The sequence below is a fragment of the Lissotriton vulgaris genome, chromosome 10, assembly GCF_964263255.1.
Source record: "Lissotriton vulgaris chromosome 10, aLisVul1.2, whole genome shotgun sequence".
In the NCBI taxonomy this organism is placed as follows: domain Eukaryota; kingdom Metazoa; phylum Chordata; class Amphibia; order Caudata; family Salamandridae; genus Lissotriton; species Lissotriton vulgaris.
In genome coordinates, this window is record NC_141698.1 from 90,481,563 (window position 1) to 90,498,852 (window position 17,290).

At 41.3% G+C, this 17,290-nt stretch overlaps 1 protein-coding gene across 1 annotated transcript; it reads left to right on the forward strand.

The window, feature by feature from the left end:
* The first annotated feature begins 6,446 nt into the window (after window positions 1-6,446).
* On the forward strand, window positions 6,447-7,538 carry GPER1 (G protein-coupled estrogen receptor 1). Its single transcript, XM_086942387.1, has one exon. The coding sequence runs from the start codon at window positions 6,447-6,449 to the stop codon at window positions 7,536-7,538; it is 1,092 nt and encodes a 363-aa protein (XP_086798513.1).
* The last annotated feature ends 9,752 nt before the right edge of the window (window positions 7,539-17,290 follow it).

The window sequence follows — 17,290 nt, forward strand, 5'->3', positions numbered from 1 at the left end:
TCTATGGAAAATTGCATGGGGAAAACACGTTTGGGACCCCCTTTTTTTCGGCCCCCGCTTGACACATCACCCCGAGACTTTCAGGATAGGAGTGGACCGGACCCCCCACTAGTTTTGAAAATTTTGCGAAGATTCGTCAACTGGCGCCAAAGTTATTCCAAATAGAATGTTGCGGATTTCCTATGGAAAATAGGTCCTAACTATAACTACCTACTGACAACCCCCAGAAGGATATATATATATATATATTATATATATATATATATATAAAAGTAATACACAAATATATATATTTTCTCTTCTTAAATACAAACCATGTGTGAAAAATGATGGAAATTTCAAAAATGTATATACACTTCGGTGGGAGAAAATGGTGACTGTTATGTGCCATTTTAAAAAGAACACATGAATGAGGCTAGCAGCACAGTTGCTGAATCGAACAGATTAGTGGTGGGTAAGGGGTTTGTACCTTCCAATCTACACTCTGCACTAAAATACTCTATGACCCTGTCTGGTCAATGTTTTTTGCACCTTACATGAAATAAACAAATGAAAGATTGCTGGTGAATATATATACGCTGAAAAAAACAAAGGTCACAGGGACGTTGTAGTTAGGAAATGTAATTAAAGAGGCCTTAGAAATTCACTGAAAAAAGACAAAGGTTACAGAGACATTACAGTTTGGTTCAGGTTTCACTCGTACAAAACCAGAGTAATTCAGCATTTATAGTTAACTGAGCTAACTATAACTCACACCCCGCATTTCACTGCTTATGAACTCACATATTACATCACTCATGACATGGTCAGAGATATCCCTAATGACATAATCCAGAGCCAGTGAGTGTTTTAAAAAAGTTTATGCGTGGTTAATATATATACCAAGCTGTATTGGTGAATAAGTGGCTGTATGAGTGCCTGAATGGATGATTCAGTGGTGGGACTGTCCGACGATCCGTCCATTTTGGTCTGAAATTCTGGCACAAATCAAAGTCATTCTGGGAGACCCACTACCTGTCAGATTGAGATTTATCAAATTTTTTAATCCCTCTCTGCCTGGGCTATAGTGCGGGATGGTAACGTGTACCGGTGATGGATACTAAGTAACAAGGCCCACTCTCATATAAACAAAAATGTACAAGCACATAAAATATAAAGTGATACATCTCTATGCACGTAGCCGGGAGCTTACCCGCTGTGCTTGTCAAAAAGTGCACAGAGGTGTTCTTTTTCAGTGCTGTCAAGATCCCCTTACATGATGGCTGCCCTGATATAACCACTCTGGTGCTTAACATCTTGTAGAGGCAGACAGGCAGGCAGATAGACGGATGGACGGACATTGCCTGGGTGGTCTCACAGCGCTGAAAAAAATGACATTAAAAATATCTATTATCATAAGCTACATCAAACAGTTTGGAGTAAATATATCACCTCTAATCACTTCCCATTTTTCCATCCACCCTCCCTCTCCTCCTCATCCCCACTTTCTCTTTGTAAGTTTGTATTTATCACCCTCTCCTCGTGGCTTTCTCTGCAATCATTTATTAACGTCTATTCGGGCTCCTTCAGCCAGTGTGCTCTCACGGTGCTTAATTTGTGCTGGGGCCTGAAACTGGTGGGAACTGGGTCCATTTTTGGTGAACAGGACTTATTTTTCATCATCAGACTTAGCCACAGGACAAGAGAGAGAGAGAGTTAAAGCAGTGAAAGGGAGAAAGAAGGGATGAAAACGAACCCACAGCAGTGAAATAACTAAACACTTTGGGCCATATGTATGAAGCTCAAATGGGTTCGCTTTGCAAACTCATTTTCGGTAAATGGTATGTATGTAGCAAATTTGAGTGCAAAATATTTTGCGATTCCTCATTTTGCGCTTGCATTTAAGGAATCGCAAATTTTGTGATTCCTTAAATGCAATGTATAAGGCACTCAAGTTGTGCGACTTCTCCTTAAGAAATCGCAAATTACCACCAACTTCAAGTTGGTGGTAATTTGCGATTTCTTTCACAAAAGCACTTTTTTGCATTTGTGAAGGTGCCATGTGGCGCTCTTACATGCCCTTAGGGCATGTATGTGCGCCATATGCACACACATGTGAATTTCAGGGGTGCATCAGGGTGTCCTTATGACACCCTTGCACCCTTGAAATTATTCTCAATTTGCGATCTCAAATTGCGAATCGCAAATTAAGAATAACTTCACATTCATCCCTATGGGCCTCCTGGCCCATAGAAATGAATGGGAAATTATTCCTTAATTGCGATTCGCAATTTGCTATTCGCAATTAAGGAAATCGCAAAAAATGCCAATTTCTACATACATACCAATTTGCAAATCTCAAATAGCGATTTCTTAAAAATCGCATTATGAGATTCGCAAATCTGGATGTTGATTCATCTGCCCCTAAATCAAGGGTGATGGAATGGAACGAACAGGCATGAGGGGCCTTGACATATGACGACCCCATCATTCAGCGCGGCAGGCTCCTAAAGATCAATTTTGCCCGCTGGGTTTATTTATTTATACAATACAAATAAGGCACTGGCAAGACATGTCGCGTACGTAAAGGTTTCTACTGTTTTTTGGCCTAGGTTGGCGCTTCATACATGCCTCCAATGAAATAAATAATAAATGAAGCATTCTCACTTTTCAATCCTATAAATCCATCTCCTTAAAAATGACGTTCAGCGCTTCTATCCAATCTCTGCCTGCCGTTCACATAATTGCTTCCCGGCTGACCCCTGCGCCCCTCTCTGAAGCCTCCCCGAGTGTCGACAGAAGCGGTAAGTGCCTGGCACTCTTCGGGAGGCGCTAGAGGCCCGCTCTGGTCAGGAGGCGGCGGGCCTGGGTGTCAGCTGCGAGGAAACCCTTCAGCTAAGCAAAGAAACCGAGCATCAGAGACACCAGCTCAGGTGTGCTGGCTGCCAAATGAATCACCCAGAACAATCAAGTGCATTAGTGCTGGGGAAGATTAGACAGGCATTCACAGGAAACCACTAAATAAAAAATGATTGATTTATGGTTTATATGACAAATCGATAAACGGGTACTAAAACTGTTGTTTAATTTATTACCCTATTACGGTCTATCAGTCTAGTTGTGACATCGCTATTGGCTTGTAATCAAAATAATTACACCATTCCATTATTATACTGTAATGACTAATTGCTTTGCAGTTGTTATTAAATCTGCTATCTGAGCCTTTACCTCAGTTCACAAAGTGTCAGGTGTACGAGAAGTGATCTTAGGCACCCTTTGGCCGCTGCTGACGTCACTGGGCTGACCCCTGGTCCTAAGTGCTTGGGGCCTCATTTAGGAGGCGGTGCGTCACTTTTACGCCGCCGGTGCGTCACTTTTTGTGATGCACCAGTGGTGTAAAAAATGCACCTTGTTGCGCCATATTTACAAAGTGACGCATCTATGTAGATGCGTCACTTTGTAAACCCCTGCGCTACATTATACATGCGCCAGGTATAATGTATGCAAGGGGGGCGTTTTGACGCAAGAAAGGGTCATGGAATGACGCAGTGAAATCTATAATCTTCTAGGACACAAATGCGTCAATTTCTTACACCTGCCTCACAGCAGGCGTGAGACTGACGCAGGCCCTTTCACATGGGGCTTGCCCCATGTGAAAGGACACATTGCTGGAGTTGCGTCACTTTTGTGACACACTCCAGCAATGCGTCACTTTTGCGCCATACAGATACGTCCGAAATACGGACGTATCTGTAACTCCTTGCGCCATGATGCGTCATACTGTAAATATGACGCATCATTGGTTTCACAAGAAGGGCTCAGTGAAAAGTGACGCATTGCTGTTTTCACGCAGCGATGCGTCACTTTTCATAAATGAGGCCCACGGTTTGGACCAGGTTGGTATCAAAAGATACGACTTTGCTAGGCATATGCACGTCAGAAATATTTTTTTTTCTACTAAGGGATAAGATATATGTTAGTATATTTTATGTGATTCATGTACTCTGAAGTCCTTTTGTAATGTAACTGGTTCTATTGTAAAGCGCTCTGACACCTCTGGGTAACGTATGGCGCTATATAAAAACGCATAAATAAAATAAATAAATGAATAAAATACTTAGCTTCTCTTTGCTTGTGAGGGGGTTCGGGAAGGGCAAACACTGGAAGCTACAGAAAGTCAACTGGGCTCCTAGAACTATTATTACATTTCCCTCCATGACCCAGGAACCAGGGATAGCAATTGTTTCATTTTTAGTCAAGGTGTTTTTCTTTTTGGCTTTTCCCTCCAAACTTTAATCATCTGAAGGAGACACCCAGGGCCGGACTGGCCATAGTGGGCACCGGGCAATCCCCTGGTGCGCCGCACGGGTGGGGGCCGGTTTTGGGCCCCTGGGGGCCGTTTTTGTTACAAGGCTTTTTTTCCAGCATAGCTGCAAAATCGGCCTGTACCAAAATCGGCCGAAAACCGGCCCCGGCAAAGAGCTCGGCGGCACCTCCAACCTCCGCCCCCCCCCTCCCTCCCCCCTAGTTGGGGGGGCCGACCGAGCACTTTTCCAGGGCCGGTTGTGGTTCCCAGTCCGGCCCTGATTAGAGGGGATTCCATCTGGCTGGGGGGCAGGAAGTAGGGATGGGCCTGGTTCCTGTGCTATCTTTCCCTTTCCCTTTGAAGACGAGTTTGGCTACCCAACCCCCTACCTGTCCTGACATCTGCAGCAGCAGGTCCCCTTCCACCAGATGGTCTCTGTTTCTGCCCAGGACACTTCTCGCATAATCAGGAGCAGTTTGCCTCTGGCTTTCACAGGATGGCCAATCAGAAAAGGCTGCTACAGGGCTGCTGTTGGTAACTTCAGGAAAGCAAGTTCTATAACTACTCCCTGCAAAAGTTATAATAAATCTAACCATGACAAGTTGTTGGATGTATTGTAACTATTATTTTGATACGTTGCATAATTGTTCTAGCGCACTCCTGTCAAAAGTTAGGCTTTATTAATGTTTAGGAAAGTTTTCCCATGTTAGCCTATGAAGCTAGCAACGCTAATATGTGGAAAAGCAAAATTGACAGTTTCCCCCTCACCAAGGCATATCAAACATCTTTCATAATGTCCCTGCTTTTTATAACAAGACACCCTACCCTTGGGGAACCTACGGTTATATGTAATAAAAAGGTAATTTACGAATTTGGAAGTGTTCTTAATTCCAAAGTCGAATTTGGTCACAGTTTTATTTTAAAAGTAGGCTGCAAAGCAGGGCTACATTTAAAATGACAGCAGACACCGCATCAGTGCACACACGTTTCTCTAAACCTACATGCCCTACCATATAATAGGGACTTACAGGTAGGTTGTCAGAACCAATTTTAATTACACCTAATTACCATGTATGTAACTTCTAAACAGAGCACTGGCCCTAGGTCTGGTTAGCGGAGCCCAGGGCACAACAGTCAGTAACCACCACTATCAGTCAAAAATGGGGGTGATCAGGGAAAAAAGGATGACTTTCTCATAATAGTCATTAGCGATTAAGGATACATATTGATTTTATTTATTTTTATAGAGTCCTTCTAACCTCCCAATGGTGCCTCAGAGAGCAGAGCACAGGTGAACATGTGTTGTATCCCACATAAATAGATTCAACTAAAATAATAGATCTGCACCAAAGGATTTTAACCAACTCATATGTAAATACAGAAATATTTTCTTTTCTTTTTTAATTTTTTTAATTTTTTAATTTCTGTAATTTTTTATTGTAGAAAAATATCTATTTACATGGAGCAGACAGGAAAGGAAGGGAAGACAAAACAGAAATGATTCACCCTTTTCTTAGGTGTAACTGTGCTACATTAAAATGTTAAATAAAGCAAACTAAAAAGTAGCATGACACAGCATAGATAATTTGTCTGTATCATATGGGCGTACCCCAGCTCAGAGAGCATCATAAAGTCCAATCAAAAACCTAATCAATAAATAATACTTTTTCTTCATCTTTTCCTTACAGGTCTAAGAATCTACATGACCAAAGAAGTGACAGCATCAACAGAGCACTGTATAATCTGAGTCTACTGTGGAATGAGGAAAACCATGAAGATATTACTTTCAGAAATTCTAACAAAGACATTTCATGAACCAAAAGAGAACACATCAAGAGGATCACTATGGAAAGGAAACATCAACTTGTGAATTGGCGTCTCAACCTTTGAGCTACAGTAGCCAATTGAAGCGACAAGTATTTACAGCCTGCAGCTAAAAAGGTGCTTCTGCAAATCTTTCTTGGCATCATTTCAGATTTTTCATCACTGTCCTAGATGCTTGGATGGTTTGATGCTGAGCTACATTTATTTCAAAATGTAATAACTAGTTAGAGAAGAAAATATTTGAACAGAACTCATAGCAACGCTGGAAAATCCCAAGTTGGCACTCCAAATCAACTGAAGCATATAAAGGCTCCCTTTTCTGCTGTGATTTCACAAAATGGAAGTTTACACAAGAGGAGAAACATCTGTTCTCTATAACTTCTCCTCTTTTGAGCTCAATGGATCCCTACTGTTCAATGAAAGCACACCGTTCGGCTTGGAAAACGGCAGATCTGATGTCAACAAACACTATGTCATCAGTCTGATCCTCTCCTGCCTCTACACTATTTTGTTGTTCCCAGTTGGTATATTTGGGAATATGTTGATTTTGGTTGTGAACATTCGCTTTCGGGAAAAAATGACAATACCGGATCTGTACTTCATTAACCTGGCGGTAGCTGACCTCATTCTAGTCGCTGACTCAATAATCGAGGTGTTCAACCTCAATAAGAAATACTATGACATCACAATTCTATGCACTTTCATGTCCTTGTTCCTTCAGATCAACATGTACAGTAGCGTTTTCTTTCTGACGTGGATGAGTTTCGACCGATACATTGCCCTTGCAAAAGTCATGAAGTCCAATGTGTTTCGAACTATGCAGCACGCACGGTTGAACTGTGGCCTTATTTGGATGGCATCAATCTCAGCCGCACTGGTACCCTTTACTGCTGTGCAAGTGCAACACACAGGGGAAGTTAATTTTTGTTTTGCAGATGTCAAAGAGATCCAGTGGCTTGAAATCACCCTTGGCTTCATCATTCCATTCGTCATCATCGGGCTATGTTACTCACTCATTGTTCGGGTGCTGGTTCGGGCACACAAGCACCAGAGCCTTCGTCCTCGGCGACAGAAGGCGCTCCGGATGATTTTTGTGGTAGTTCTTGTATTTTTCATATGCTGGCTCCCTGAAAATGTATTTATTAGTGTTGGGCTCCTTCAACAGAGTGATCAGACAACATATGCAAGCAACCAATCTTTCAGGCACCACCACCCCTTGATGGGGCACATTGTGAACTTAGCCGCCTTCTCCAACAGCTGCCTGAACCCAATCATTTACAGTTTCTTAGGAGAAACCTTTAGAGACAAACTTCGACTGTACATTAAACAGAAAAGAAGAGTTGTAGCTTTCAATTACTTCTGCCCTATTGGGGAGAAATCAGCTATCTCTGAAAACGTTGAACTATCTGAAATAAAGTATGGTAACTAACTAAAAAGTTTTATCATTTCAGAAAACATTTGAACAGTTAACTTGGGATCCGCATATGCATTGTATATCCTGTAACTTGGTCGAAGACGTAAAGTGCACAAACATGTTTATTTTTGCTGTGAAAAGCACAAGAACTTCAAAGAGGATGTTGTTAAGTAATGTTGTGTGATAACTTCACTCTAAAATTAGGTTTGTGTTTATGAAGGATATCATACCACTTCATTGCTTATGTTTGGTGCAAGATTGATTCTTCTTAATGTGACTGGACAGAATGAATAATTTTCAGGTAAAAACATTTGTATTGTTGCACAGGCTATTCTAAGCAGTCAAATACGACAGAATAAATATATTTTGAATATTCTTCTTGTATTGGTCGTACAGATACAGCTGTGAAAAATCTTCAGATTCCTCAGTGCATCAAAAAATAAATGTGTACAGTACTTATGGTGTCTTGCAAAATGTGTGGAAGACAGAATATTCCTCCAAAATTGGCTGATCAAAAAGAAAATAGAACTAGTTATGTGGCTTGCATTGAGAGAATTACTGCAAAGGTTTTGTTTCAGAATATTTTAATACAGTTTTGTCACAAGAGAAGAGGCACACGATAAATTAGCAATAATATATTAGTTTTGTTATCGTAAGTGATAAGCAGAGAGAGCAACACAACCTCAGTGTATGAACCACCACACTCCTCATTCATATCCCGCTACACACTTGGGGGCCGATTATGATCGCGGACGGGCTTGCGTCCGTCCGCGATCATTGAGGAGGAGGGGACGTCCGCATGGGCTGCGGAGTCCCCTCCTGTGCGATTAGGATGTGACCGCCAGGGTGGCGGTCACATCCTCTATTTTTAGCATTGCTGCATTGTGGCTTCAAGCTGCACCCGCGGCAATGTTAAAAATGCACGCATTGCATTTGCATGCAGAAAGAGGCAGGCACCGCGCGGTGCCTGCCGCTTTCTGCATACAAATGCAGGTGGGTACCTACGGTACCCCCCCATGTGCACCCCCCACCCCCCCTTCACCTAGGGGGCCCGCAACGGGCCCCCGCAGTGAAGTTACACATGCTTTTCCACGGCGGAAAAGCCGCTGCGGAAAAGCATGTTTGCAGGCACATACTAATCTGGCGGACGGTGTCTGAGAGACACCGTCACCAGATTAGTGCTTTTCCTCCGCGGTTGTAAGCCAACCGCGGAGGAAAAGCTGCGGACGGAAACCAGGACCCACCAGCCATCCTAATGTGGCGGTGGGTCTTTGGTGGGTCCGCTGCGGATTTTCCGCATCCTCCGGGCCGGCGGTGGCTTCCGCCGGCCCGGAGGATGCGGAAAATCCGCAATCATAATGAGCTCCTTAATACCAAGCACACTACCACACATCTCCCTCACTTAAAATAAAAGATAATCCCACAGACAATACGTACTAACCCAATTAAGCCTATACATGCATGTCCACACACCAACAGCACACACTACCAAAATATGCCCACCGACAAACATACAGACTGACAATAGCCAGAAACAAAAATAACATATCTTTATTGCACTAAAAAAGAATTATATTTCTTAGGAACTCAGCAAGCTACAGCATTCCCTGTCGCAACAACAACCTCTCCTCCAGAACTCATTCCCATTACTTACTCCAATTGACATACTCACAATATCTTTCACACTTACTCTATGGCGCCATCCCATGCTACCTTCCACTGGAACCTCTACATCCAAAAACACATTACTCCCACCCTCCTCCTGGGGGTCCACAATGCTTTATCCACCTCAGGACAAGTAGACTGTTTCCAAATTATACACCTTTCCACCATTTAGTCTGACAGCTCTTTTAAGAACCTGCATGACTAGTTGTCGAGAGTCGATCTTAGCCTGCATGGTTTCCATACTCTTAAAAATGTCCAACCCAAAAATCCACTTATGATGCCAATGTTCCTTTAGTCTTAACATTCTGTTGCTTCATCTTCCTTAGATTTCACCAGCCATTTATGGGCAGCAATTTGATCAACCTCCTCTGTGATCTTGTGTTTGTTCTTTAACTGCCAAAGATACAACTTTGATATAGGCATACACACTACAATATGTGTAACAGTAAAAACCCAGGAACTAGATGTCAAGTCGGACAGTATACCAACATTTCCTGGAGACTCTTACTCCAAATCATGACACTATTGCAGGTCACCAGAATGATATCTCGAATAACTTAATTAAACTTCTCAACTAGGTCATTGGCCTCCAGATGGACAAGTAAATCCTCTTTTAACTGTGCCAAATTGCTTGATATGCTCATGTTGGACCCAGTTAAAGGCCCATGAGGCAAACAGGGGCTGTGGCCCTCAACCTTGGTTGTTGAGGTTTCAACTGTCTCTTGTGTCCCAGAGTTTGCCCTGCTATGACTCTGCAAACTGGGCCAAGTACTACACCTTCCTCAGTTGGCACTTGACTCTGCGTGAATCAATCACAGGTTTTCGAGGAGGGAGTGCTCATGCTAAGTGCTCAGCAATCATGCAACAACTCAGGAAAATAATGTCCAGCTTATCAGTATAAAGAAATATATTTTAATACACAATAGAGTATAATATTACACTCTACTGCAATTTAGTGCCACTGGATGCTATTCAATCAGCATTGCGTCTTGCCCTGCTTTCTCCCTACCTCATCCGTGATCCAGGTTCCCCCACCCCTGGACTAGGTGGCACCTCTAACTATGGGATATCAGTTATTAGCACATTAAAGCTCAGGTTTAGTTTCTATCACACTCAAAAATGTTCACCCAGTTCTAACAGCTTACATCCTAACCCCTCAGTAGTGCAACAGTCCCACTGGATCGGTTCCACCACCGACTCTCAGGAGCACTCATACCCTCATGCGAGAAAGGTCGTACACCAGCTGGCAGCTCTCCTGAGTTGCTTGCTTCATCCACCAGCCCTACACCCTACAATGCACCTAGCACAAGTGAAGATGGTTGTTCTGGCTTGAAGCAGACCCAGAAGGGCCAGTGGTAAGTGTTTATTATGGAGTGGGAGTCTTGGTGACAACCTCACACCAGAGCTGGCAGTTCCTGCTGTCCCAACGGCTTGTTATTCTGGACAGTCACCACCACACACAATCTGATCACGACACAAAGTAGTTGCAGCCTTGCACAGATCAAACACAAGCTGTTGGCTGTGGTGCACAGACAAAATATCGACTCCAAAATATCGACTGGACATAATATCGAGTTTTAAATATAGACTGGACAAAATATCGACTGGACATAATATCGACTACAAAAATATCGTTTTTCAGGTAAGTGAAGTAATATCGACTGTATAAAATATAGATAGCAAAAATATCGAATTTTTAATAATATATAATATTTTATAGTGTATTTTTATGTAATAATATGTGTGAAAAGTGTGTATTAATGTTATAAAATATTTTATTAAATTAATTTTGTTTTTTTAATAATTGCGTAATGTAATTCTGTAGCGGGTTGTGGGTTTATAGGGGAATAGGGTGGGAAGTAATTTAATAATAATTAATTAATTAACATATGTGTGTAAATATTTATAATTAATAATTAATTGATAATTAATTAATAATAATTAGTTAATTAATTAATATAATTTTGTACATATTTTGTATTAGTAATTAATTGGTAATTAATTAATTGTAATTAGTTAATTACATTAATTAGAGTACATTTTAATATATATAATTTTGTGTTATTGTTAAGTAATTAATTGGGAAAAAATAATATTAATTATTAAAATAATTACAGCTAATGTGCTAATATATTTACTTTATTGTTATTGTTAATTAATAATTATTTGGTAATTAAATAATATTGATACATTTTGGGTAAAGGAGTATTTTTAGGGTTCAGGGTCAGTTTTCAGTTTTTGGGTAAAGGGGCATTTTTAGGGTTCAGGGTCAGTTTTCAGTGTTTGGGTAAAGGGGCATTTTTAGGGTTCAGGGTCAGTTTTTAGTTTTTGGGTAAAGGGGCATTTTTAGGGTTCAGGGTCAGTTTTCAGTTTTTGGGTAAAGGGGCATCTTTAGGGTTCAGGGTCAGTTTTTAGTTTTTGGGTAAAGGGGCATTTTTAGGGTTCAGGGTCAGTTTTCAGTTTTTGGGTAAAGGGGCATTTTTAGGGTTCAAGGTCAGTTTTCAGTTTTTGGGTAAAGGGGCATTTTTAGGGTTCAGGGTCAGTTTTTAGTTTTTGGGTAAAGGGGCATTTTTAGGGTTCAGGGTCAGTTTTCAGCTTTTGGGTAAAGGGGCATTTTTAGGGTTCAGGGTCAGTTTTCAGTTTTTGGGTAAAGGGGCATTTTTAGGGTTCAGGGTCAGTTTTTAGTTTTTGGGTAAAGGGGTATTTTTAGGGTTCAGGGTCAGTTTGGGGTTTTTGGGTAAAGGGGTATATTTTAGGGTTCAGGGTCAACAAATAAGATTGTAAAAAATTATTTTTATTATTTTCATTTATTATTTAATTATTATAATTTAATTTAAGTATTTTTAAGTATATTTTAGTAATTAAAATTTAATATTAATTTAATTTAACACTGTTTTTAATAAAGTCGATATTTTTTACATCTATATTATTGTTAACGATATTTTGTACTCGATATTTTTGTACTTACCTGTTTGTAGATACAAACTCGATATTTTGACTGTCGATATTTTGTCCACGATATTTTGGCAAGTCGATATTTTGTCCCTCGATATTATTTCAGTGATCCGTTGGCTGTAGCAGCCATGCACAGGTTGATCACAACGCGAGAAGGCATGCCCAGTCAGAATATTGATATTCAGAATTTTTGGCTGGCAGCTGGACCATACACAGGCTGAATCTGACCCACAAGCACAGCCTTATAAATTGCAGTCACAGGGTTGCAGTTCCCACCAGGAACTAGCACTAATAGAATATGGTGCCATCAACTCTGCTGACAAGATCTCTCTCCTGAGTCTTCTCGTAGAGGTGCTCCACAGACATCTGGGACATAATTCACCTCCCTCCTCCTGGACACACACTCCTACTACAGGGTTGTCAGGCTCCTTCTCTCTTTCAGAAGGCAGGCAGGCTTCTAGGTGCTTCAGAACAGGTACACAGCTTTTCCAGCATGAGATTCAGACTCCAGTGTTTTCCCATTACCTCTGGGATGCTGGTTGTCAGGCAGACACTAGTCTGGGTTGCACAGCCGGCTTCCAGTTACTCTGCAGAACACTCCCTTACTTGACTATAGAGTGCTCAGCACTGGAATATCAAGTGGGGTGGTGGTGTCTCGTACTTAGACACCAAAATTCAGTCCAAGATGTGTATCCACTGTCTGCAACTGTAGAATTGGTTTGAGGTGGTTCTCCTTTCAAGTGTCCTTTTCAAACTGCTCCTTAGACACAGGCTTTGTGTAGACTGATGATTCTCACATGAGGTTAGTCTCCAACATGAAGCACCCACAACAGGGACTAAAAGAGATGTGAGATTTCTGCACCTCGCTGTCATCACCCAAATTGAAGGAGCAATCGGGAAGAAAAAAGGCCAGGTCTCAGTTAAAGGTTTCCCTTACCTTGCACAATAGAGTTTGCAGTACCACTCCGCTCTGCTACGATCCACCAAATGGCAGTAATCAGTAACTCCTTGCTAATCAAAATACCTAATCGAATTTCTAAAAGAACCCTATCTCCACTCACCTCACTTCAGTGTCTAGGCCTCCTCCCTCTAGTTTTCGGAAAGTGAACCACTTCCACAGTCTCGGAAAGCAACTCTCACATCCATCTTGTACAAAGGCAAGGCCAGGACCATCGAACATTTGTCACACATGCACCTCTGTTGCCCTGGCTCTCTCACACACACCATGCATGTACTCACACAGGCTAGACACAACATCAAACACACAAAAGGTGTTGAGAGAAATGCTTCCAATTTGCCTAACCACTGACAATAGCTTGGAGTAGCATTCAAACTCAAAGTTCTTTTGCCGTCCATGCCACTTCAGATAAGACGCAGCCATATGCAAATCAGTCTTTATCCTGCTCCAATAGGAACAGTGCAGTCCGAAATGCCAAGCCACGTCCTATCTGAACTGGAAACAAGCAACCTTCAGGCAGGTGTAGCGTAGTTCAAGAGGCACAATGAATATGAGACCCATATAAGGGCATACCTTTGGCCACTTATGATATTACATCAAATGCACAAAAGTTGATGGGACAAATGCTTGCAGTTTGTCTAAGCACTGGCAATAGCTCAGGGTAGCATTCCAATCCATGCCACCTCAGATCACACATAGCCATATGCAAATCAGCCTTGGCCCTGCTCCAATAGTAGTTATGCAGCCGGAACTGCCAAGTCAGGTTTTCCTCGAAATGGAACGCAAGCAACCAAGGCCAGTTTTGCCCTAATTGGGCTCTTCAGTCAAGTGTAGCTTAGTTCCAGTAGCACAGTGTGCAACAGGCCTACGTCATTCATACCCTTAATCACTTAGGGTATTACATCAAACACACAACAGGTGATGGATCTAAATGGGGTGGTAAGCCCATTCGGGCTTTCCTTGGCATCTGTATTTTAAAAATTATTATCCTTGAGGTAATGAAAAATGTCCATGCGTTTCAGAATGACATTTTATTACATGCATGCACAGTCAGTGAATGCAATCAGACTCTTACTCTAGTTTTAGAAATCCTACAGGAGCATGGAACAACAGTGAAGAAGGAGAAATGGAAACAAAAACTCAAATATTTGGGTCATTTTCGGTATTAAACCCAAAGGCGATAGAGCAAGAGGTATATTAGAAGCTCCTCAGCCCACTCATACAGATCAGGTAGGTCATTACTTGGTATGTGAGAATAGTATGTACAATTTGTTAACCGATTTGCAATCTTTACTGAATCACTCAAGAAATTACTAAGGAAGTGGGTACGTTTTATTTCGACTGATGTAGAGATGTGGTTCTTTTGCGAATACCAAGAAGTTGATTATAGAGGCAGAAGCCTTACAACTATATTTGGATGTGGATTAGTGTGCGATATCCATGGATGCTTATTCATATGGTATTGATGCAGAGTTTAGCCGAATAAGGAAAGGGCATGAAAGAATGATGGACTTTGCATGGAGGGGACTTTAACAATCAGAGCTTCATCATATTACCATTGAAAAAGAAGCTTTAGCCTGTGTTTGGACAGTTCATCAATCTATTACATGTGTGGGAAAAAAAGTTTTTGCTTTGTACTGACCACAAGTCTTTTTTAATTTTTGGGGGAGAAAAAAGAATGAGCAAGGCTTCTCCGAGGTTGATTAGATTATTATTTAAGATGCATGAGTTTAATTTTGAGATACTCCATTTAGCAACTAAGAAGAAAGCAGATTTCCTGTCGCGGATGCTGTTGGAGGATGCTATGGAGGAGGGTGTTTTTAAGGACAATGAATGTTTGATGGGGCGATTAGATTTGGTCAAACATTCTGGTAAGGTGGTTACTAAGGGCGAATGGGAAAGTTGCCCGTTGGAGGATACAATCTTTTGGAAGTTAAAAAGTTTATTGTCAAAGGGTGGCTCAAGGAAAGAAGTCTTGATGGAGAGCTGTAAACATGCAAAGTACAAGTTTTTCGAAGTATTTAAGGAGAATTCATAGAAAGTGAGATTGTGATGGTACCTAACCAGTTTGGATGCTAGGTTGAATGCTTTGGCTTATGAGGGTCATCAAGGCATGACTGTTACTAAAAAACAGCTCGAAAAATATTATTGGTGGCCATGTTTAGAGGCGTCTGTAGAATTACAAACTGGAGTGTGTATCAGTCCTCAATGTTTAGATACATCTTTCGTTACTAGGAACAGACCATTACTCCCTGTTGATTTTCCATTGGTGACCTGGGAGAAGGTGGTCGTCAACTTTGTAGGCCCAAGATGTTCACCACATGGCAGTGAATACATTTTTATTTTGATAGATTAGAATTCTAAATGGGTCCACTACACTTTTGTAAGGGAGCTGTCCACATGAACCTTGAACAAGATTTTTGAGGCGGTATGTGTCATTAAAGGATATCCCGAGGTAATGTTTTCAGGCAATGGTGTCCAATTTGTTTCTATGGAAGTGCAAGAGTATCTATGTATGTATGGCATACAGCATCAGAGAGTGGCTCTCTATTGTCCCCAGATCAAAAGTTTCACTGAGTGAATCAACAACATACATAAAGATACCATTCTACTAGCTGGCACTGCTGGGCTGCATGTTGAACGCACTCTTAGGGTCAGATATTGGAGTTACCCCATAAAACATCATTCTACAACTAGTATTAGTGCATTCAGTCTCTTGTGCTTAAAAGAACGGGTCACAAAACTTGTCCCTGGGTTAATTCCTCAATGGTGCCCTCATCAAGACCTGGTTGATTTGGCTGAATTTAAAAGGATAATGAAAGACTCTCAAAGAAACAGAAGGTGCATCTTAATTCACCATACCAAATTGCATGACTTTAAAGTGGTTGACCTAATTAGGATCAGGCGTCCTGGTCTAGTTCACCAGGGTCAGCTAAGCTTTTTCTGAGCCTATCCATGTGATATCTGTTGGGAAGGGATCTATTAGGTTAGAGGATGGCAGGTCAAGAAGCAAAAGCAAGGCTGCCTTAGGGAGGCGTGGTGATCTCATCTTGCAGTCTGTTTGGTGTGAGTTCTGGAGTGAATTCTCATGTCATGTGGTATGGTTGGTGAAGTCATGGTTTCGGCTGTTCTTCTTCGGGGTCTCAACATGATACGATTCTGGTGGACGATGTTGGTGGAGCAGGTGATGGTCATGTGTGTGAGAGAACATGAGAAGATTCTACCATGAATTAAAGTATTGGTAAGAACATATCAGTGTTACTTAAAGGGTGACCAAACCAGCCTCATATCTGATGGACTTTGCCTAATGCTTACGTAAAACAGTACTTTTTCCTGAAATTTGCTGGGCTGTCATTCAAACGGTCTACTAGATACGTTTATGATATTTTACAATGTTCTGCTAGTTTTCTCAGTTATACAGTTTTCATCATGCCATTGTATTGTGTTATTCCCATATGATAGAGATGTGATGCTTACTGTGATGGTCGCATGGTTCCAGTGATCAGGTCGCGAGCCTCTGCGACCAGTGCATCTAGCATTGCTTACCGTAGTCTTCTTCACATTACACTTTCTCACGTTTACACCTCAGCTCGGTGTGGTACCTCCGTCATAACATGTAAAGATCCATAGGGTGCTGAGGCAGAAAATACAAGCAGTGCAGTGCAAGTGAATATACGAGACACTGAGGGGAAAGACAATGCATCAGTAAAAAAAATACACACGAAAAGCAGAAGCAAAACAAGCCAGCAAACAAATAAGAGAGATGTGGGCCTAATAGTTGAGACCAAAGAGAATATGTTCTTCTGTGGGAAGACTAATCCAGAAAGATATTAGAATGCATTGAGGCAGACCCGTATAGAGAAAGAACAATAGCGTAGATGAAAACAAAACTAAGGTTGTAGAAAAGGTTTAGCAAATGGAAAAGCAGAATATGTCATAACTGTTGATAAAGGACAAAATAAAAGTGACAGGTGCATTTTAATCATGAAAAGATGCGCAACAGTTGAGAGTAAACCCAAGACCTTGTGTGGATTGAGCGAGAAACTATGAAGATTTGAAAAATAATAATGGCTGACTAATTGCATAACAATCAGGAAATAAAAGTATCTCTTTTTTAAGAGTTAAGTAATAAACAATTAGACAATTGCTGACCACCCATACGGCCATCACAAATCAAGAGGTAACTAAT